Source organism: Mesoplodon bidens (assembly GCF_964165515.1).
Source record: "Mesoplodon bidens genome assembly, chromosome: 3".
NCBI lineage: Eukaryota > Metazoa > Chordata > Mammalia > Artiodactyla > Ziphiidae > Mesoplodon > Mesoplodon bidens.
In genome coordinates, this window is record NC_138178.1 from 79200055 (window position 1) to 79224941 (window position 24887).

The window sequence follows — 24887 nt, forward strand, 5'->3', positions numbered from 1 at the left end:
AATGAAGGGAGCTACCATCATTACTGTAGATGTCAATAAGCCAAGAAAACAAAGCAGGCGGTGATGGAAGAGTCTTTATACTGGCAGGTATGTGACTATATAACAAATTTGGAAGTTGTGGGTTTCTCCAGTAGCATGCTAGATGTACCTTTAGATTTTTTAACCTAAACAATACAGATAGAGCATATCTGCTGTGAATTTTTATCTGTTTTTTTTTTTTTAGACGAAGAAAGAAAGTGGGATTTAAAGACCAAGGGATTAACATTTGGGAAAGACAGTATCATTTAATGATGATAGATGGAATAGATCAGTGGATTGGAATGAGCCCTCTGGTTAAAAAAATAAATCAGTTGGAGAAAGAGAGAGGAAAAATCACATGGCTGCTTTGCACATATGGTCACTAGGGAATAGACACTTGAAACTGAATTAGAACATTTTGAGTGATTGGCATGTAGCCCTAACTGCAAAATACTGGTGGGGATGGGCGAGGTGGGGCAGAGGGTCCTTGCTTGCTCCTGTATCAAACACTAAGTGTCTTCCATGTGATATATATTGCACTATCAAATGGAGGTACAAAGTTAAATAAGTCACAGTTTCTTTCAAGCAGCTCAAAATCTGGCTTGGAGTTTGTAATCTACCTGGGAAATCAGAAGTGGCTAAGATCAGAACTGAAAAAGTATAATTAGAGCATCTATGATGAAGAACAGAATGGAAAGAATATGGGAAACCTCTCAAAAGGTACAGAAAACCTCCATGCGATCTAATCCTCAAAGGTGCCTTGTCTTCTAGAAACACATACAACAAACAAATGACCGAAATTCAATAGATACAGTTTTCTAGAGAAAATTCCAGACATCCCTCTTAAATCACTTCTAACTTAATTTTCATAATTACACTCCCAAATAAGAGAGGTGGTGAGCTCAAAAAATGCCATCTATGTAGATCACAGGTATTAAACTTGCAGACTCATCCACTCATAAAATATTTGCCAAGTACCCACTAAAGATCTACTACCTATATGTAGCTGCACTAGGAATTATACAGTTAAAGAGGAAAGAAAGTATCTCACTGTTTAAAACCTTACAATAAAGTTGGTGAGTCAAGGAATATTCCCCACAGCCATCATGAAATTAGGCTGCTTTCATAGACTTATGTTAAATAATTGTGCTACTTAATAAATACTTATACAAAAATGTTATTTGGATGTAAAGAATAGAGAAATACAGAACACAGAGTTAAAAAATTTTGCTGCAAAAGGTTAAGAAACATTGCACACAAAAATTTAAGGATCTTATCTACCACTTCAGGACTCAATGAAAATGAGTAAGTAACTTAGGATAAGAAATAGTCTTTTGATGTTTAATAAGGTTAAAAGGAAAACTAGAAATTTAAGATGTATAAAGTTGTCTTCTTCTACATGATAAATTCTCTACCAAGAATACGATCATGTAAGAGATGTGCAAAGGAAAGTCCTGGATCTGTGCTAGCTAATAACTAACTTGTCTTGGAAAAGAATAAGTCCTAACAGAATGGCAGAATATATTCCATGATGGTATGGCAGGTTTTACATGATGAGAAGAGGCAACAGATCATGTGATAAGTCAAGGCTTATCTATGGTAAGCTCATCAATAAACTATAAACCTCTGTCTAGAACATAAAACTAAAGAATGAGACACAGAACATAAAGATCAAAGGGTTATTTTCATCCAGGAGAGCATCTTAAACTCCATGCTATTTCATAATTTCATCCACAAGTTGAACAATAAATAGAACAATGTCTCATTAAGCAGATGCAAAAAGTTGGTGTTGAAAAGCTGCCAAGAACTTGGAGGATAAGACCAGAAGTCAAAGGGATGTGGGGTAAATTGAAAGATGGATTGGAATCCCAATACTGACAAGCTAAGGAAGAAACATAGTATAGTCTTCTTTCTGGATGGAGAGATGCAGAAAAGCAAATCAAGTATATACCAGAAGGATGAAGAAATCATGTGCAATAGTGTTTAACAAGCTGACCATCAACTCACACCAACTTAAAAAAGAGCAAAACACTGGCCAAATGGTTGTAATTCTGGATCAAGTTCTTGTTCGGGTCAGACAACAGTTTTAAGATCTGTGTTTTAAATGTGATCAGCAAATGGATTGAGAAACTAACACTTAACGAAAAACAAGAAAGAATGAGATTATTCAATCTATACAGATAACATTCAGTATATGAGTATTCAGGGAAATGCTTTTATAAAATATGTATTCTTTCTTGATCAATGGGCCCCTGAAAAGCTCCATGCTCTCCTTCCTAAAGGTCAAATATGGGCCAATGTGCTGAAACTGAAAAACACAACAGAAAAACAAAAACTAAGCATGGATATGAGACGACTTTCTCCGAGAGTAAGAGTCATCAAGTATTAAAATGGACCCCTGAAGAGGGAGTTAGAATATCTTTTCCTTTTCTAGGGCTTGTTACAAAGGAGAGAGACTTTATGTAATAGGACTTTCATCTCCTGATAAAATAGAGAATGGATTATGAATGGATTATGCTCTCTCAAAATCATTCTATTTCTGAAATGTTATGAGTTATTCCATTTTTCCCATGACTTTTCCCATTTCTGAATGTCTAGGTTTGGCCTTCCTCATCAGCAGGATTCTGCCTGGGTTCTCTTTGGAAATAGTCTACATTTAATGGTTTTAGAAATATTACAGCTCCCCCTCACCCTGGCATTTGCAGGCTTTCAGCTTTTGCTTACAGATGAATGCATCTCAACACAGTCACCCACATTTGGAACCTCTCTGAACCTCTCTTAACATCTGAAGATCCCTAGAAGGAGCTATGGTTAAGAACTGAGCAGTGGTCACAGGAGCTGAGCAATGGAAAACCAGAATTGATAGATTCTTCCAGAAAAGGGTTGATTGCTTCTCCAATTAATTAACTGCAATGCACTCTCCTTATATCAACCCAGCGCCCACCCAGCAACAGACACAAATATTCACAAAGTTGCTTGTAATTTTTCCAATTGCTAGCTTGAGTAGTAAATCAAGTCCTGAAATTTATTTCCAGTTTGCTATTTTTGTTTCTACTTTTTTTAAAAGCACCTAAACTTTACATAGGCTCACCATTTTCCCTGGTAAATAATAGCTTTTTCTTTCCTTTCAGGCACTGGTTAGGTAGTCACTGAGGGTCCCTCCTTTTCACCTCACTGCTTCTGGATTTAAGTATTGGGTTAGGTTATTTTTTTCCTTCCAGGGGAGATAAAGTGTCAGGAGCAGGCTAGCAGTGTGGCTAGATCTACTTTTACATAATATAAAGGGCAAGATGCAGGTGTTTGCTCACTCTGAAAAACAGTGTTTCCTGAAAGTTACTGGGCCACAGCAGTATATTATTCAAGAGTATTTATGACTCTGAAAGCCCAAAGGGAAATAGCATACACAATCACATTTTTATTTGATTGCAATTATGCAAGAGGCCTATAAATATCTATGCTAATCATTCATGTAACTGGCCTTTTCAGGGAGGTCCTGGAAGTTTTTGTTCCCCAAATACTTTTCTTAATCTCATGTTTAATTGCCAACAAGAGCACATTTAAAGTTTATAGCCACACTTTAAAAATGAGTAATTGGTTCTTACCTGGAATTGATTGCTAGCAAAAGGACCGTGCCAAACTTACCCCAGATTAAAATGATGTACCGCAGTGGAATGAAATACAAAGTGATGGTGGCAACTGCCAGTATCAAACAGGCCAGGAAGGAAAGGAATGGGACCGTCCAGTTAAATGTGCTGTAGACAAACCACATACATGTCATTTTCTCTGATGCTCAAGAACAGCTGTAGATTCATTTTGCCATGTTTACTTCTTAGTTTATACACATGAAAAGGGTCTATTGGAAATGTTTCTTCTCAAAACTTGGAGATAAAAGTCTGCCAAACTGATTGGGCAGTAGAAAAACATTCTTGAGGAGAAAGTCACAAGACCAATTGCCATTCGGCTTGTCAGAATCTTGGTGACTTTGCCTTCCTGGAACCGACAGTACTGAAGAGAAGACTTTGGTTCTCAGAAGTGATTAAACACTGCAATACTGTTATGTGGCTCTGTGCATGCAGAGCTTCAAAATGAAAGGTGAGTTAGGTCACTTCAAAGTCAATATTTCTCTCTCAATTAATACATGGTTGCCAGTAAATATTGAGAAAAGGGAGGATATTAGTATAGTGCTTTTGCATTTTTCTAATATATTTAGAGTTTCCAGACTCACTGACTCCAGAAGGTTCATAATGCCCTGAAATGGGCTGGGGAGCATCTGGCTATAAACCATTACACCACCAACCCAAGGCAATGTAGGGAATGTTGCCATACATTATTTTCACAAGGCCCTTGGTTACTTTTGTTCTATCTACTGCCTGCTTTGACTTGAGATCCAGAATATGGCATGTAGAACTGAATGTACTATGGAAACCCTTGCACAATCCTAGAAAGTGATCGTTAAATCCAGTGCCCTGATGAGAGCTCATGAGCGTCTGGGGCATTTCTCCTTCTGGGCCTTCATCTTCACTGAGATGAAAGATTTATTTCTGTTGTCTTTTTTTTTTGGTGGGGTGGGAGTTAGGGGATTTGGGGAGAGCAGCTTATAATAGTTATTGGGTATTTAATATGTGCCACTGTCCTAAGATTTTTTTTATATATTTAGATTGTAATGCTCACAAGTAAGGATTATCCCCCTTTTACAGATGAGCAAATCAAGCCTGAAATTAGGAGTTTGGTGTTAACATATACACACTACTATATATAAAATAGTTCAACAAGGACCTACTCTATAACACAGGGAACTATACTCAGTATCTCATAATAACCTATAGTGGAAAAGAATCTGAAAAAGAATATATATATACACACACACACACACACACACACACACACACACACACATATATACACAACACTGTAAATTAACTATACTTCAATAACAACTTTAAAAATATAAGAGCAATCCAGTTATACCTCACCCTCTTGTTAAAAATTGTTATTAATATTTTAAATCTTTGCCTATGGAGAGATACAATATTATGTACACATGTGTGTATATTTAATGTCTCACTTCTTTAAATTATAAGCAAAGGTGAATGCATTTTAATATGACTGTTGGTCATTTTAATGTGTTTCTTAGTGATATTCAGCTTATTTCCTTGCCAGAGGCAACTATTTAGCGAAGTGCTTAAGAAAATTGATTTTATAAGCAAACTGACATGGGTTTGAGTTCAAGCTCTACCTCTAAAAGTTGAGTGACTAGAGGAAAGTGTTTCAATCAACCTGAACAATAATTTCTTCTTTAAAGAATGGGAATAATAATAGTACCTACAGCATAGAGTTTTGCTAGAATTAAACAGGTCCTTGCATTTACAATAGCTCTGGTAACACGTGAAAGATGGTTAGCTTAGTTTTCATATTAAATTTTTATCTTAAGTTTTGTTTCCAAAAAAAAAAAGTTAACTCTGCTTCTAGCACATTGTAAAAACTCAAAAAAAAAAAGGAAAGAAGTTACTATTTGTCTATCCCCCCCACTTGATGTTTTTTCCTCAAATAAAAGCTCATTGGATACTAAAGAAATCAGTCCTTTGTCATATTTGTTGCAAACATTTTCCCAGTTTGTTGCTTTCTTGTCTTTAAAAAAAATCTTGTTTATAATTTTTTAAAGATAAAAATTATGTATTTTACATGACCAAATTCATCAATTTTTTTCCCTGTTGATTTTTAGATTTGGTATTTCTTGTAAAAGACTTCCCCTAGTCAAGTGACTTGACATCAAGAATTTGAATAATCAATATTTCCCCCACTCCTTTATCATACTGCTTTCTATGTTATTTTAAATGTCTACGTATTTGTAGGTCCATTCCTGACTATTCTCTTCCATAGCAGAATTTGTAGTAGAACTTTTTAGTAGGCAACCTCACAATATTTGAGAAAATGTTATGGATGCCACAATTGCCCCTGTTATGCCAGGGCAAGATATTTAACCTGCAAATATCTTTGCACAAGGACGCAGGGATACTACATGAATGTGTGATGTAGTATGGTTTGCAGTAGTTAAAAAAGAAAATAGCTTCAGTATCATCAATAAGATAATATCTAAATAAAATAAATATCTAAATTTATCTAAATAAAGAGGAAAAACTAAATAGATTTACACTCTGCAATACAATACAGCTTTAAAAAACAATGAGAATATGAAAAGAACACCCACACAAATACCTTTGCCCTCAACACAGAGGCTCAAAGCTAGATACAGTGAAAAACTAAGTTTCAGAAATATGTAAGTATGTATATATATATATACACACACACACATATGGAGAAAACCTCTGGAGGATATACTCCAAACTGTGAATGATAGCTCAATATGATGGGGGGAGAGGGAAAGAAAGAGGGAAGATGGAGCTACAGAGAATAACGGGAAGCTTTCTGTTTGATTACTTTTATAATGGATGTATATCACATAATCAAAATAAATAAAAATATAAAATCAATAAATTAAAACTGAAATAAACAAGTAAAAACAAATACCAATCTGTGTGCCCTATTTTTGTTTTCGCTGTTGCTGTTGTTGATTTTTAAAGCAGAGACAGTAAGTGTCAGATCCTGGATGCCAATCCACAGGTAGGTAGCAATGGACCCATCTCTTTTCCATTAGGTGAGCTTAAGCAATGTACTCTACTTATCTGTGTTTTAATTTTCCCATCTGTAAAGTGGGAATAATGACTTTCTACTTTATAGAGATGCTGAGGTGATTCAATGAATTAATAAATGTAAACCCCTTAAAAACAATATCTGGCACATAGTAATTATTCAGTAAGTGTTACCTAGCCTCATTTTTCTTGTTGTTATTGCACAAAAGTGACATAAATATGAAAAAAGCTAATTATATCAGGTAGCATTTTGAAGATAATAAAAACTATGGAAAATGCATGGAACTACTTTTTATAAAGAAATATACATTATGGCTTCTTTTCTAAAAATAGCAAACCTGCCTTTAAAAAAAGTTAAATAATAGCTAAATAATTTTTAATACCTTGAAACAAAAGAGAAAGCCACCATTAGGCTGACATAAATATAAGAAAACATCAGAGTGTAAAATATATTGCAAGAATTCTGGAGATTACCAACCTCCAAAGTCAATTTCACTCAAATAATTTCTGCCAAATATTGAAATTTTGAACTTCTGCCTCTGTTACCTGCACGGCGGGCAGAAGATAAAGCCTAAGGCCTCCACAAAGGAAGATTCAAGTAGAAGAACATGGCATAAAGCTTACATTTTCAGGGTAAGGATGAATTGAGAGAGACAGAAAGACAGAGACAAAAAAGGGAGGAAAAGAAGGGAGGGACAAATCCACCATACATAAGTGGATGCAAAGAACTCTCTTGTGTGTCACGATGCTAGTGCCAGGACTTATCATCTGAGTTTATGCTACCAGTATACTCTGAAAAGCCTCAGCAAAAAATTTAATTAAAAAAAGAGATCCCAGGTTGAGTCACCCCAAAGTGACTTGAGCAATAATTCTAAGGAAATGCACTATCAACTCAGATATCCGAGTATGCCTCACACACACACAAATCCAAGGAATATGAGTTCATAATTAAAACTGCAAAATATAAAAGGACACACAGCATCATGAGTAAGAGTCAGCAGAAGTAACAGCAAAATCCCAAACAAAAGACTTCAAATACAGAAAGCAAACACAATATGTTATTAAATAATAATGTTTAATAATTTAAAAGTCATAAAACAGCCTTAAAAATATAGTCAAGGAAGAGATAATGAAAATTACCAAGAAGATTTGAAAACAAAGCAAGGAGAACTTTAAAAAGAAATACAGAGATTAAAGTTAAGACCCCCATGCATGGATTAAACTGGATCTTAAATATCAGAGGAAATAAGGTTGTGCAAGATAGTCCAAAGAAAGTACTTAGAAGGCATCACAAAGAGCAAAAAGATAGATGTCAAAGAGAAGAGACATGGAACATAGATTAATTGACTGAATTGACTGGGAAGATGATAATAGTAACAATTAATGTTAGACTGTGGTAATAAGCCATGCTGTAAACTCTAGGGTAACAACAACAACAACAGCAATAAAATGGTAAAAGGGTGCTTATATAGAGAGGAAAATAGAAGAAAATTACAGAAAATAATGAAAAAAATCCAAAAAACAGAGCAAGGGCAAAAAAGACACAATAAAAACCACAGATTTAAATCTAAGTATATCAGTAACCACATTAAATTTGCATGCACTACATGCTGCAAGTAAAAGACAGTGACTCTCAGAAACAAGAGAGATATCTAAAACATAAACAGGTTGAAAGAAAGTGATAGAAAACTTGTATTATGAAGAAAGCACCAAAGGAAGACGGTATAGCCATATCATTAGTTAAACAAGACATTAAGGCCAATTTTTAAAATCGGTCACTTTCTATTGATTAATGATCCAATTCAACAGGAAAATGCAACAATTTTAACATGTACAAACCAAATAACATAACTTCAGAATATAGAAAGCAAAACCTGATCAAACTTCAAAGAGTAGACAAATCCATGACCCCAGTGGAAGGTTTTAACACACATCTTTAATTAATCCAAGAAGAACCAAAAATAAATACCAGTATGAGTATAAAAGATTTGAACACCATCAACAAATTTAATCAATGAATATATATAAAATAATACACTCAATAACCTTCTTTTCAAAAATTTATAAAAGTTGGCCATTTGTTAGAAATTAAGCAATATACTTCTTGGCATGGAAGAAATAAATATAGAAATTAGCAAAAAGTTTTTACTAAATGTGAATTGATAATGAGTATCAGTGCCTAAATGTTTGGCATGGAGCTAAGCATTTAGGAAACTGTAGCGCTTTAAATGCTTACGTTAGGAAAACAGAAAGATTGAAAATAAATGATCTAGTTATCCATCTTAAAGAGTTAGAATAAGAATAATACATTAATCTGAAAGAAAGTAGAAGGAAGAAAGTAATAAAAATAAAAGTAGTAATTAATGGAAAAGAAAACAGGCAACAGGGAAGATTAACAAAGGCAAATGATGGTTCTTGCTAAAGACTAACATAATTGATAAATGACTGTCAAGAAGAAAGAAGGGAAAACACAATTTTGAGCATAAAAAAGTGAACAATGCTACAGATTCTACTGTCATCAAAGATAGTAAGAGGATTTTATAAACAACTTCATGTCAAAAAGTAGAAAATTTAAATGAAATGGAAAAACTCTTAGAAAATGACAACTTACAGAAACAGATATGAGAAGAAATAGAATAGCTGAACAGATCTCTACATATACTACAGAAACTGAATATTTAATTAAAATCTTCCCTGAAAGAAAACTCAGGCCCAGATACTTCACTAGAAAATTATATAAAATCTTAAAGAAAGTAATTACACCAGGCTTACACAGACTCTTCCAGATAATGGTAAAGAGAGAACACTGCTCACCTATTGTATGAGTCTAGAATAACCTTCACACCATAAAGAATTTTCAAGAACAGAAAACTATATATCATATCTCACTGATGGTCACAGCTGCAAAAATTCTAGGCAAAAAAATTGTAAATAAAATCCGAGCATATATAAAGAGATTGGATAGCATGATGAAGCCGAGTTTATTCCAGAAATGTAAGATTGGTTTAATATTTGAAAATCAATCATAATAATATACCACATTAACAAAAATAGGAGAAAACAAAAACAACCATAAGTTTATCTCAATGAATTCAGACAAAAAGTTTGACAAAACTCAACCTACATTCACGATAAAAACTCTCAGCAAACTAGGAATAAAAGGGAAATAAATTCCTTAAGCTAATAAAGCACCTTTACAAAAACCTACAGAAAACAACATTCTTAAGGGTAAAATGTTGAAAGCTTTCTCTCTGAGATTGTGTATGAGAAAGGAATGTTCACCAACACCAATTGTGTTCAACACTGTACTGGAGCTACTAGCCAGTACAATAAAGCAAGAAAACAAAGTAAAATGTATAAGGACTGAAAAGTAAGAAAGAAAAAAAATTATTCCTAGATGATATGTTTATGTAATACAACATCCAGAACAATAATTTTTACATAAAAATTAAGATAATTAAGTTTATCAAGGTTGATAGATTCAAAGTCAATGTAGGAATATTAATTTTACTTTTATATGCCAGTAGCAAACAGGTAGAGAGGAAATCTGAAAAAAAAGATACCCTTTAAAATAGTATGAAACCAATCAAATACTTCAGACTATATCTCACAAAAATGTATCAAATTTTTATACATAAAACTGTCAAATACTGAGATAAATTAATGATGATCTAAGTAGATGAAGGAATATATTACATTCATATGCTAGAAAACTTAAATTTTAACAAGATGTCAATTTTTTCCCAATTAATGCAATCCTTATAAAGATCTCAATGATCGTTTGCTTGTGTGCAAGTGCATGGTGTGTCACGTGTGTTTATGTGTTGGATGCTAAAAGTGGAGATATGTACCAGACACATTCGTACACACGCTGTCAGATTAGCCCTCCCAACAGCCAAGTCATTTAAGTCATGTATTTTTCTCTTGGCAACCCACAGTTTTAGTGGTAAAATGTTGAAATGTTTCAGTTTTTAAAAAATTTAAGACACAGAGGAAGAAGGTCAAAGCAATTTACCAAAAATAATACTCATAATAGTTAATATTTTTACGTGATTACTAAAGGCCATCCACTGGTTTAAACTCTTTTTAGGCACTAATTCATCCAGGAATGTTATGAAGTAGGAATTATTATTATGCCCATTCTACAGATGAGAACTTGAGTCAGAAAAGGTAATAATTGGCCCCAATCACTTACGCCAGTATAAGTGGCAGAACTGGGATCTGAATCCAGAGAGTTGGCTCAAGAGCCTACACTCACTGTCTGTATAGTAGACATTTCAGAAAATGTAAGATGGCACATTTTACTCATTTAATCCACTGAATATTCCTGCTTGTAAGACTGAGGACTTAATTCAAAGATACTGGCACTAACACTCAGAAACTTACTAGACCATCATTCCAGTTACCATGGAGTATCTTGTCTTTCATAGAATGCCCAAGATTGAAGAACTCTGATAAATCAAAGCTTTCCATCTCAAAATTAAACAATTTGTTAAATATTTTCACAGAAATCCCCAGACTTCCTGACTTGGCAGCTCCCTAAATTCTAAATAGGGAATCCCTGACTCAAACCTTTCAATGAATGAAAAAATCCAAGGAATCCCCATTCATTCATTCAACTCTTCAGGTTCACTAACACATCCTAAGAATGTCTTTGACAAAATTTCAAAACAAAACCCAGAAATTATTGTGACCACATCCAGTAAGGTGGGTAAAACTCCATCCTAGAGTTCCTCTCCCAACTGGGTGCCCCACTAGTTGACCTTTGTGTCAACGAAGTCATTATTTTCCTCATTTCCTAGGCATGGAAAAATGAAGTCCTCTGACTCTTCTACCCATGGAAACAGAAACGAGGGTCATAAAATCCTGTAGATCATTCTTTCATGATTTACCCACATGATGCTTTCCTTCATACATGCATGGTTTTCACCCCAGTTTGTTAACTCTCTCCTCACAACTGGCCTCCTGTTCTAACCTTGGTCTTTCTGCCTTCATTCTCTGTCCCTTAAACATGTTACTTTAGATAAAATATAAGATCCATCAATCTATCATTCCCCACATGCTCACCATCATTCAAACTTCACTTATCCTGCTTTCTCATCTTTGTTGCTTAGTATTTCATAATATTACTTCAAAGAAGTTCTTATTCCTAGGAATGTGCCTTCTAAGCCTTACTCTGGAACATTTGCAGGGATGACTCCCCTGTCCTAGGTCTACCTTAATTTCATTACCTCCTCTGTGGAGATTTCCCTCACCACTCAAGGACACAAGTGTTGGAGCCACCACTCTATGACAGGACATACAAGATACCTCAGTATTCTGACCCACCCTGTCTGCTGCCTGGGATAATATAAATGCCACATGTTAAGCAAATGTTAGCCTGATGCATGCATACATTTGAAATATGTATACAATGAGAGAAGGTAACTAGAGAATGTAGAGAAAAGAAAATACCGTTCACTCCATGTAAATGCAAAATCATCAGGGTCTTTGCTGTCAGTAGCAGGGAAGCCTTGCTCTGAGAGATTTATGTAAGTCTATTTATTTGTTAGCTGCCAAAAGTTGGGGTAAAAGTTTTTCCTGGTCCTTATGCGCTGAATTACAATGGAATTCCAACAGAGTTACACATGACGTTGTACTTGAATGCCCAGTGGGAACTTTAAGGTCACTGTAATAATGAATGGCCAAAGAATTAATAGGAGTTGAGCCTCATGTGCCTTCCTGTGTTGCAGCTGGGTAGAATAGTGCTCTGTTCATGGCTGAAAATACGTCTCAGATGTGGCCACCACAGCTGTGTTGGTCACAGCCGCTGTCAAAAGCACTGTAGAGTTGGGGGCCTGTTTAAATCACTCTGCCCTCTTCTCATCAGACACAGTTCCTTGACCATTATCAACTGCACAACAGCTACATTTGTCTATTAACAGACATTCAAACATGGAGATACTTTTACCAAAGGACATGGCCTTCTTGCCTCAGTCTTGCCCCCGTTCCACATCCTCTTATCTTCTTTGCTGCCAGTACCTCCCTCACTCAATTTTTTTCATTTGCTTTTCCATCCACTCAAGGCCCTGCATGACCAGCCGCATCTCCAGGCTCTGCCACGTCCATCCCCAGTGGCACAGACATACTGATGCCCCTCCATCTCCCTGTATCTAGCACAGTCTTGGGTTTTGAGCCTCTACACAAAGGTGCCCACCTACTGAAGCCCCCATTCAACTCTGTGCCCAGCTAGCTCTTCTCATTCTCAGAGATGCTGATAAGTTGTTGCTTCTTCAGAACTTTCCTTTGTTTCTCTTTCTCCTACAACCTTCCTGGGATGTAGGACCTCCCCTCGCATCCTACCTAACATCAATCTACCTAGCATCAATGCTATTCTAATTGTCTTATTAGTGTTCTTCTCCCTCGTTGGAAAATAGATTCCTAGAGAGAGGGAAGTGGGGAGTGGCAAGATGGGGGTGGGGGTTTAAAAGGTACAAACTACTCTGTATAAAATAAATAAGCTACAGGAATATATTGTACAACACAGGGAGTATACCCAATATTTTATAATAAATTTAAATGGAATATAATCTATAAAAATTTACTATCTCGCACACCTGAAACTAATATACTATTGTAATCAACTATACTACAACAAAAAAAATGAATTAAAAATAAAGTATTATTTATTTTAAAAAACACACAAAGAAAGAGAATAGATCCCCAGAGGATAATGACATTATAGTATAAAGTGAGGAGGGGAAGTTCAAACCAAAGATCCATGGCTGACTCATACTCATTTTGTGATCTGGGCTTCATATTTAACCATTCTATACTTCAGTTTCTTCATCTGTAAAATGGGGATACTAACAATCCTTACTCTGTAGGGTTGTTGGAATCATTTAATCCAATTCCTTTAAGTAACTCCTTAAAGAAGTTGCTATGTAAAGGGCTTAGAACAGTATCTGGCTGGCACATGACATTAGTTGATGTTTCTATACCACGGGCCTCTCACTGTTGTGGCCTCTCCTGTTGTGGAGAACAGGCTCCGGACGCGCAGGCTCAGCAGCCATGGCTCACGGGCCCAGCGGCTGCACGGCATGTGGGATCTTCCCGGACCGGAGCACAAACCCGTGTCCCCTGCATCGGCAGGCGGACTCTCAACCACTGAGCCACCAGGGAAGCCTGCATTTCTCATTCTTAAACCAAGCCAGTGCCTGAAACTCAAACACTGACAGTTGAATGCGTGAATGAAGAATTATAAATGCTCTCTTCATCATTTCACTATTTTCTACTGTCACTTATGTTTTTGCTAAGTAATTTTGAGGGTACATTCAGGAATCATTTTTCAATTTATATGAAACCTAGAGAAATAAAGCAGATAAATATCAATATACATGACCAAAGCCCCCTACTGCTCTTTAATTTTTCTTGACATTGTTCATGGGAATAACAATGTGTAAGTTCAGTAAAAACTCACTAAATTTGAAGATAACTTTGAACCTGTTTTTTTTAAGCAAAAGAAACATGTTTGCTATGCCAACAATAAATGGACACTCACAGGCAATTTCATGTAATAAGGGATAGAGAAATAACATCAGTAACCACAGAAAGTTCCATATTAGTTGTTTATATTTCCTGATGTTAATCACCACTTATTGATTTCCCTGCATCTTGATAGACAAAATTTCACTTGGCTTTTAGCACTAATTTCAGTCTCTTCTTTACCCATGTAATTTCTAAATATTATGTTCTTTACTTAAAGAAACTAGAATGGCCAATAAAATAAGAAACAGTATTAATTAATCTTTAGAAAGAACAACATGGTTGACACAACTCTGGATTTAAAGGGGGAACAAACATCTACAATTCAAAAGAAAGAAAAAACCTGCTCTGTTCATTGGTATCAAATGAAGACCAAGTTATGCAGAGTTCACAATGTATAAAACAAAATAAATAAAAAAATAAAAACATGAATCACAGAGAGTTTTTCTCAATTGAGACTCCATTAGAGAATTTAGCCTTTATGCCCTAATGTAGGTGGATGGCAAGCTATGGGTTGGAGCTGAGTCAAATCTAGCCTGACATCTGTTTTTGTAAATAAAGGTTTATTGGAATACATATCACATCCATTCATTTACGTATCAACTATCTGCTTTTACACTTAAACAAGGGAGCTGAGTAGCTGTGACACAAACTATATAGTCCAAAGCTGAAAACATTTACTCCTGGGTCCTTTATGGAGAAAGTTTGTTGACCCCTGTCCTAATCTGTCTATGTATGTGATGAATTAACTTTACATCTTTGCATCTGTGATGTTACTAGTTAGGTACCATTCTTTGGAGAACAGAGAAAAAAATTTCACTCAAGGCATTTACTGTATTCTGTGATTCAGATGAAAAAGCCTCCTTTAAAGCATATTTGCTTCCTTTTTTATTTCTGTATAGGACAATCTATTTTTTAATCTATAGCTTATCACTTAAACCAGAATATTTCTGAGAATGAATAGAGGCACTATTAATAATTATGCTGGGACAACTGGTGTAAATTGGGCCATACAGCCACCCTGTGAAATTGACAAGCCCAAAGAACACACCAATCAAAGTTAAAAGGCCCAAGACTGTTGCTTTTGTTTTTTCTTTGTTTTTGCATTTTCTGATCCTATCCTCCCTAAGACTCCCAACCCTCATTTGTCCTAGTGGATGGCAGTTTCACTTCACAACAACACAAATGTAGAACTTACTTTTTAATTCTTTCTCCAAAAGAAGCTATCTCCTCCAAGATGTTTTGAACAGTTGAGACAATATCCTGTACCATATAGATTCTTTCAATTAAGCCCTTTTTCTCAGATTCCTAAGAAACATAAAAGATTTAACTCAGTTACTTCATTTTTATTGGTCTGCTACAGAAATTATTATGCCATATTATCATAGCATGGTTATTATCAACAGAGTGACTTCAGAAGATAAACTTACATTTTTCACAACTTATTTATTGACTCCCCCAGATCCCTACCTACTCGTGAGGTGTGACCACTTATAGTGGGCAAGCATGTCGCTACCTCAATATCACGAGCTGATGAAGGGGAGCCCCACAGACAAAAGAACTTCATTTCCCTGTGGAGTTGCTGCTTCTCTCAGAGAATTCTGCAATCCTTTCCATTGGCTGATCCTGATTTCTTCTGTCTTCACAAGGTTAGCTTACTTACCCTTCTCTCATTAGTCCTTCAGAAAGGTTTCCAGCAGGTAACAATAAGGCATGTTCGATATCCAGATTTTGTATATGGAATTCAGCTTTCTAAGAATATTACCCTTACTTCGCTTATAGAAAACCTAAAATGTGTTTTACCTTGTTAGGTAGCTAATGTTTATAAAAATAATTTAGAAATTACTCCCATATTGGAGAAAAGATGATTCCCTGAAGAGTGGCATTTTCATGCTATTTCTTATATTCTGATACCATATCCTAGTTCCCTTATGAACTCTACTGTAACTGGGATTTAGTTAATGTCTTCTTAGCTTAGGCCTAGCTGGGTCACTGTAGCTGTCACATCTAACATATAGTACCTAAAACCTCAAATAAATCTAACAAAACGTATTTTTTTCTACCTAAAATTTTACTTGGGTTAGAATTGTACTAAATTATTGAGCAAATATCTTCTAAATTTAAGAGACCATTTCTATAATAATCTTATTTGCAGCAAAAGAAAAATAAATCATTCTCATCTTGTATTCTCTGTCCCATCAAACTGGGCCCGTGGATGGAAGAAGGAAAACACACCACCCCATACTGATTGCAGTGACTGGTAAAAGCACCAGTATGGCTGAAATGTCAAAAAGCACAAATTTCCCTTCTTGCATCTGCCCTTGTTTATGGAGCTACTGGCAGAAACAGAGCAAAGAGAGGGGCTGAGATTAGAATGTACCATTGCTACCCCCTTTTCAGTAAGGGTGCTGGGCTGGTTTGAATAACTTCTTACCATCTGTTCTGTACCCATTTATGCCACCATTCTGTACAGGAGAGGTCATACTCATTGCTTCCTCTTGCAAAGTCAAACTCACACGACATTTTTACTTTTTCACTCTAATTTCAAATTTCTTCTTTCCCTTATTCTCTTACTGACTCTAATTCTTCAAGTCGTTTGCATCAAAAATTGGATAGACTGTCAGAGCGACTTAATTCATCTTCAGCAATCCACCATCTATTAATGGGCACAATGGTGAAAACCCATCTCTGTCTGCCACAGAAGCATTCATGTTTATAAAGGAGGATTTGAAAGCACAAGGGAATTTGACCCAAAGGGCAAAAGTGGCTTCCTCTTCTCAACAGTGTAGAGTTTAGGTCAAAACAATTTCTTGGAAAATGAGTCAAATTTCCATATGGCTCAATTTCATAAAAATTTCCTATTTTAGTTGACTGATTTTTTTTTTCCCCTATGAAACAGCCAAATGCGGAGGTTCTGGTTGTGAAGAAAAGCCTGAGTATACCAAAATAATAAATGATTCTCACAATGTTCTTTTACTTTTTAATGAATTTGATGTTTTAGTTTGAACATTCAATATTTAAAGACTAGGCCAAAGAATTCCACTGTATCTAGGGTACCAGCATAATTTATGAACCATATCTGTACACTTTTAAGAGTGAAAGTAATCAGAATTATAAATTTTTGAAATATTTATCAACTGACAACTTGGTTTATTAGTGGATCTATAAAGTTATTTCATTTTATTTTCATAATGACATTGTTTCAAAATAAAAAAATATATTTTACATGCATTAGAACAAAAGAGATGTGCTTATATTATCTGAATTTTAAAATGATACATGAAGAATGATTATTCATGCTACATACTCATATATTTAATTGGTTTCCTAGTTATATCTGTTTATAGTCCCATGTTAAGATTACTTTTCCAAAAAATGTACTTCTTTAATGTCATCTTTTCACTTATATTTCATAAAATTGTTCTTACTTATCTTCAGAATTGCACTTAATGGTCATTAAATTGACACCTTTAATTGACTCTACTGTAGGCCATAATTTTAATTACAAAAATACTCTCTCTCCAGGCACTGAGGTACCTTGAAAACTCACAACAAAAATGTGATACATGAAGAATATTCTCAATTCTATATTTTAAATATTGAAATCTGTATATATTTCTGCCCAAATAATTTCAAAGGCATGATATCTTGTATCCATTCATATGAACTTTATCTGTCAATCTTTTTTCAAGATAAAACTTTAAATAAGTTGTCTCTATAATTCTCCACAAAATTTATGCTGAAAAATTAATGGCTTCTCAATTTCCTTCCATTCCTGGGTAGAATTATACTTATCCTATTAAAAATCAGAAGATGCTTTTATCCCACAAATTGAGATAATCCAAAGTGTAACTTCAGAACTTAAACACTAAATCATGCACAAATAGGTCAACTATTTGACCTCACAGTTTGCTTTGTGCTGAATATCCCTTTCTTTTGTAAAGAAAAAAAAAATCAGTATCTTTTATGCCAGTTCTTGTAAAATTCACTTCCATTTACTAAAGGCTTCCAAAGATGAAGTTACTTAGCATTTTCAGTCATCAAAAATTTTGATTAGAAATATTCCAACTGGGCTTCCCTGGTGGCGCAGTGGTTGAGAGTCCGCCTGCCGTTGCAGGGGACGCGGGTTCGTGCCCTGGTCCAGAAGGATTCCACATGCTGTGGAGCGGCTGGGCCTGTGAGCCATGGCCGCTGGGCCTGCATGTCCGGAGCATGTGCTCCGCAGCGGGAGGGGCCGCAGCAGTGAGAGGCCCGCGTACCGGGGGAAAAAAAAAAAGTTCCAACTGATATGACCAAAATGCAACAAACATTTAAAAGATTTATTTTTTTCACAAGAGTTCAATAGCTTTGGGGAATGTTTAAGTTGACTGAGAGTTCTTCAAAGGTTTCAAACATTCTTAAAATCAGATTGATGAATGGATGACCGGCAGCAAAAACAAAGTGCACACTGCCATGCTGAAAGAAGTATATTTTTATATCTGAATATATCTCTGCCATGAAAACTGCTGTTGCTATCCCAACTCTGTATACATAAAATATTTATAAATGTGGACACTACAGCTTCTAATTCAATTGGTGGTGCATTATCACTTGTCTGTATGCGATCATGGATAATCAGGGCACCATGATCTATCAATTGTACATTTCTGCTTCAAAGATCCCTTCAATTTATATGAATATCTTATTAGCCATGATGCTGTGCTTCATCAAAATCTGCATTCACATTATCACTACAAAATTAAATAACCCTCAATGCTAAATGTTTAAACTAAATTTACAATAGCATTCCTGATGTCAGAGTTTTCATTGTTTGTAAAATTAACTTGCAAAAGCTTTATTTTGATTCCATATAGTGGATGAAAAAAAATCATAATTTCAAGTCATCATGGCGGGCTATTGGAAAAGTTTTCAATTAGCAATAATCATGGCTCATTGATTGAGGCATTGTATGAGTACAACAATTTCAGAATTAACTTATTTGATATTCTGTTTGAATCATTTGACGGCATGCTAATAAGACTGGTATCATTTGATTCTTCACAAGGTTTTTAATATATTGATGCAATTGAAGTCAACACATTAATACCTACCTTGCCCTTTTTCATATATGCATAATTAAACCTTGGAGTGGAAGATGAGATAAATGTGGAAGAACAGTCATTTGATCTGAAAGAAAAGTCATGCTGCACAGAGAGATTTGTAAACACATCTTCTGGGCTGTGTAAATTAACATCATGTTTCCAGAAATAGTCTTCTAAAAGTAACTATTGACAAGTGAAGGCTCTTCAGCAGGTTTGTAACTTAAGTTTACATGTATCAGTGATGTGATCATGGTCCCAGTGGTAGACAGGAAATGTGAACAGACATTCAACAGTTAGTCTGTCAACAATTATCTTGAGAAATGGATTGTCAGTACTTGATTATTCATTAAACATGTACTCTTTATATTTATTATTATTATTATTTACTCACTGAAAAAGAATTATCAAACAGTAAGAAGGAAGAAGGAAGATTCCAGGCCTCCTAACTCCAGCAGAATGACCTAAAGGTCCAACTTACACTCCTGGCCTTCATGAAATCTTCCCTAGGGATGCCAGTCCACACCAACTACAGTCTTGTTCTTTCAATTTGCATCACACCTCTACTCTTTTCATCATTCTAGTAGCAAATGTTCTTTTCACTCTCTACACTGCAAGCTTTATCTTTTAAAACATGTACTTTGATTTCATGGGTCTTTAATTATATCTGCCAGTATACCAATGGACATGTTATATGGTCTTTGATATTAGCATTTCCAGTAATAGGAAACCAAGGTACAAGGAGGTTAAGTGATGTGTCTATGTCCAGATTTGTCTATGTTCACATATATGTGGCAGAGAATTCCAGTCCAGGACTACTAAGTCCAAAGGAAGAGTGGACATTTTCTAGTGGACATTTCACAAGGTAGGCATTCAGCTCACACTTGTTCTTTTTGTCATTTGCTTCTTTAGTGTCTATGGATCTCTGTTCTCTCAACTCACTATATAATACATGATTTGTAGACATTTCATTCAGTTACATATTTCTATCTACTGTTCATTTCCAGTATTATTTGCCCAGTTTTCATGAGAATGTATGTTAAATTACACTTATTAAAAATATTTGGGGAAAAACATTTCTTTCCATTCTTATTTTTTAACTTTTCTTGCTAAACATTTTAGCAAACATTATGTATAATTTGCATAAAATACATACCATAATTTACATTATAACAAAATGCATTCATTCTTACCTAGGAGCTGAAGTAAACAGGGTTTACAACAACAGATGCAAAGTTAGGGGGATAAAAACAAAAAACAAAAAAAACTTAAGATGTACCAACTCCACAGGCCTACATATTTTATTAATCACAGGCTATGGAGTCAGAGGGAAGTGAGTTCAACATGGGTCTTGTCATCTACAAGGTTTGTGATCATGTCAAGTTCCTACTGGTTCCTGAGTCACAATTCTGCTATCTGGAAAAGGGAGATCATAATCCTGACTCTGACTGGAGTATTTGGAGAATTAAATATTGTATCATATGCAAATCATTTGGTACACTCCAGGTGCTTCATAAACATAAGTCCTTGGCCTTCAAGAGTGAGAAGAGACAAAAGAACAAATAACCTTTTGTCTAGTTTAAAGAATCCTGGGGTTCATTTAAGTTTCAAAAGCAACGATCTTCCAGGACAAGTCTACTCATGTTGCTCTTCGTTGTATGAAAGATCATCTGGCAGTTCTATCTGCATCATTCTGGCTTTATTTACACGTTTCAGATTGAACCAGGGAATGTGGTGATAACACAGTTTAGCAAACACAGCATTACCTCTGCGGCTGCTACCAAATTGCCAAGGAAGAGTAACAGTGATTCATTCAGAAAAAGGAAACTGTTATCACATGTGCTTATGTTTTCCCTTAACATATAAGGCTTCTAATTTATAGAGGGAAATGTGTAATAAAAATAGTGATGGCCACTGGTGTGATTAAACCAATGAACAAGGAAATTGTGGCTGAACACATATTTTTAGATTCCTACATTTCAGAAAGAGTGGATTTTACTTCTGATTACTTGAAAAAAATACCAAGACATAAGTAAAATTTGCATGATTTAGGGCCTACTTGATGAGCAAATAGGTAATAACATATAACAGAAGAGATGAAAGCATGGAAATTTTCAGATCCAGAATTCAAATTTCAAAAGGTTCCTTTGCTTTGTTATATACTACAGAGAATGACTGTAAGAATAATAATGTAATTGTAATAATAATTGTAAGAAAAATAATGACAAACTCCAAATCTGTAACCTAAAAATGTATATTATTATATAAAATGTATGTAATATCATCATTTTTTCATTGTCCATTTGTTTATAAAATGTCAAAAAAAAAGAAAGAAAAACAACACTGAGTCTTTAGTGGCTAGGTTTTAGAGACAGTTGACTGAAGAACAAATAATGTGCCTGTGTTGTAACATGGTTGTTCTTTAAGAACAAAGCCAATAAATAAATAAATGAATCAGTGAGGCAGTGGAGTTTTTTTTCTTCAAGTCTTTGTTGGCTTCCCCAATGTCTCCAAAGAGCATAGCACTGTAGGTGCAATAAACTAGCTTCGAGCCTCTGGGAGAGAATTAACACCATCAAAATGAATTTACAGCTAAGAATTCATTATATAATCAGTATGCTACTTTAAATCTTTCCCACATTTCTGGTTCAGGAAAAAAAAATCTCATTTCTCTATTAATTACCTAAGCAAAACCAAAGAGCTAGTCCTGAAAATTGACCACATCAGGAAAGATCCTTGGGACATGCTTAAAAACTGAGTAGTATTTGTCACAGGATGCCCAGGATTCCCACAAGGGATTGATGCAAAATTTCTATCTCAGGATCGACCCAGTAATGCCAACCGTCCAGGGCAAAGATAACGCAAAAATACGACTTTAGACTTTAAATGGGAATCTGTTTGGTCTGTTTCATCCCACTGAATATTAAAAGCCTGCAATTTGAAAACCTGAAGAATTATAAACATCAGAAATAGACTGAGTGGCATTTAGCAGGGAAAAAAAAAACCTCTCAGCATCTGTCATAACAAAGAACAAAAAGTAATATTTCTGATACACGAGATTAAAAATTGTTCTTTGGGAATCTAGCTTAATGCACTGGGAACTGTCTTTAAGGTTTCTTCCCATGAGCTATGTCCTGTGTTCATGGACGGACACACACACACACACACACACACACACACACACACACACACACCCCTCTATGGTATGCTATTAAAATGGGGGGAAAAGTCTGCAGTCTTTCAGGAGAATACTTCCTTCTCAAGTAGTATTTTTGCTTTGGGAAATGAATATGAAACAGACTGGATTTTGAACCAGTATCATTTCTAAGTAGTTATAAACTGCTCTAACTATCTGTTCATTACATAGAGCCCTTCCTTCTACACTGACTGGTATTTACCAACATGTTTCTTTGGCCTGCAACAGGATTCTCATCAGGGATCAAATGAGAGGGCTGAAAAAGTAAAAGGAATAAACATCATCATGAGGAAGATGTTGAAAAAACACTTTTGAAAAATTGGGAACAATTTGGAAAAAAAAATTATTTGGAATTAGACCCTGGGAAGATTGATTTCCTTAAAAGTTTCTCTGAGCCAATTGACAGATGCCATGCCATTACAAGGCAAACAGAGCTAATGGTTTTCTACAATTGTCACTACCATAGTTAAACACACAATAAGCTGCAGTTGCTGATTTAGCTGTGCGTGTCCTTCAGTTTTCTTTGAGGTGGGGGAATCAGGAGGGTAGAAGATAAAATATTTATCACCTAAGACTCAGCTCAAACATCACCTTTAGCAGTCCTGACTCACCCAGGCACTGCATCGCTAACACCCAACGTAGTATACAAATTTTGATGAAAGTAGCAATCACAGATACAGAGAAAACACTCCATAAAGGTTGTCAATAATAATGAGGAAAAATGGACCAATAAATTAATGACATGTTTCCTTCATAACAATGTAACATAGTCCAAAATAAACAGGATTTAGATCAGAAGGGCTGGATTTGAGTCTTGCTACTATCCTGGCTGGGAAATCTCTGATGCATTATTACATTTCTCTTCACCTGGGTTAGTTCATTCGCATATGGGGAAAATAATATCAAATTTAATGGTTTCCTTTGAGTACTGAATGAGCTAAAGCATATAAAAACAGCCTGCAAATTGTAAACACTCTACAAATAAGAATAATCTTATAAATCTAATCATTTAAATAATTCTTACTCAAAATGGTCTCATTTTAAATTATCATTTTTGTGTCATTTATTACTTACTTTAAATTACTATATTCCCTTGAGGAAAAAGTGATGTCCCCACCTTTCTATCGATTATTTTGCAAATTATCTATCAATTACCTTGCAAACTCATTGGATAATTGGGACTTAAGGCAAACCACACTGAAACAGAGCGGATTTCGATAGGAAATTCCTCTTGTAGGAATGGCTACTATCCTCAGAAAGATAATGACTTGTGGATAATTGAGATACAATGTCCAATGTATTCTATATTAGCATAATGTAAAAATTTTAGACAACGGCAAGATAAATATCCAGATGTAGTATTATAGTCTATAACTTCAGAGCACCAGTTAGTGCACATTAGCTAATAAAAGGATGGCTAATCCATCTAATTTATAGTCTGGCACACCATATTTCACAGTATTTGGGAGTAACCTACCAAGTATAATCCTTACAGTAGAAATCACAAAGAAAATCCACAAGTACTGGGGCTGTTAGCGAACCTGGTAGCAGTAGGCTGAATAATGCTTCAAATGTCAGATTAATAACATTTCTGGATTATTTCTGAATGTAATGAAGCCAAACATTTTTAAGAATGGAAGTTTGAGTTTTTAAAAGGGATTTGAGCAAGTCAATGGTTCAGAGAAAAGACGGCAGGAAATGGGGAAGCCGGTCCCTTTTCATGCAAAACATGCATAAACTGATAATTAAGAATTGGCTGGAATCCATTTTAATATTAAAGTCTTGGAAGTAAGATGGTATGGTTGAAATGCTAGCAATTAAATCACTTCATCACTGAATATAATATTAATTCAAATTAAAAGGAGTTACATCGGAACAACCATTTACTTTATTCCCCTGAAAATTATCCATAAGTAGGTCCTCTACAACATGCCCTGTATATAGAATGTATATGCCTTGAAAATATGTGTGTGTATTCAACTATTGTTAACCTTTCAAAGATATTACCTGACTTTTCATTTTCTTAAAAATATTACACCATCTTAAAGTACCATGGCTTAGTCAATAGTTACAAAAAAATCACTGATCAAACTAATTTGCTTTGTTTCTGACATTCTTAAGAAGGCACAAAGGAATCATAAACAAAACTACTCTCACTATTAAATTGTAAGAAGACTTCCTCCAAGAACGAGTCTTTCCTGGTTGAGATACTATAGATCATCTTCTCTTTCTGGAACAAGAAAACACAGGGCGTGAGCTATGCTGGCCCTGAACAACTCAACCAAAGGACTATGCAGGTTAATTTACAAGAAGAACTCCTAAATACTGATACATAATAAATATTGATACATACGCCACATCCTTCTCTCTCTAAGAAGGCTCTGCCTGGGTACTGATGAGTGAACTAATCCATTTGTAGGA

The 24887-nt window shown here is 35.1% G+C and overlaps 1 protein-coding gene across 5 annotated transcripts in view; it reads right to left on the reverse strand.

Annotated features, from left to right (window-relative positions):
• Positions 1-24887, reverse strand: part of MCTP2 (multiple C2 and transmembrane domain containing 2) — a gene marked incomplete at its 3' end in the record, with an annotated part of 246209 nt that overhangs the window by 6832 nt on the left and 214490 nt on the right. For all 5 annotated transcript variants that reach the window (XM_081228579.1, XM_081228580.1, XM_081228577.1 and 2 more), the window contains 2 exons: positions 15391-15500; positions 3661-3770 (listed from right to left, as the gene is read on the reverse strand). In XM_081228579.1, the coding sequence (XP_081084705.1) occupies positions 3661-3770; positions 15391-15500 (220 nt within the window). The remainder of the gene's footprint in view (positions 1-3660; positions 3771-15390; positions 15501-24887) is intronic.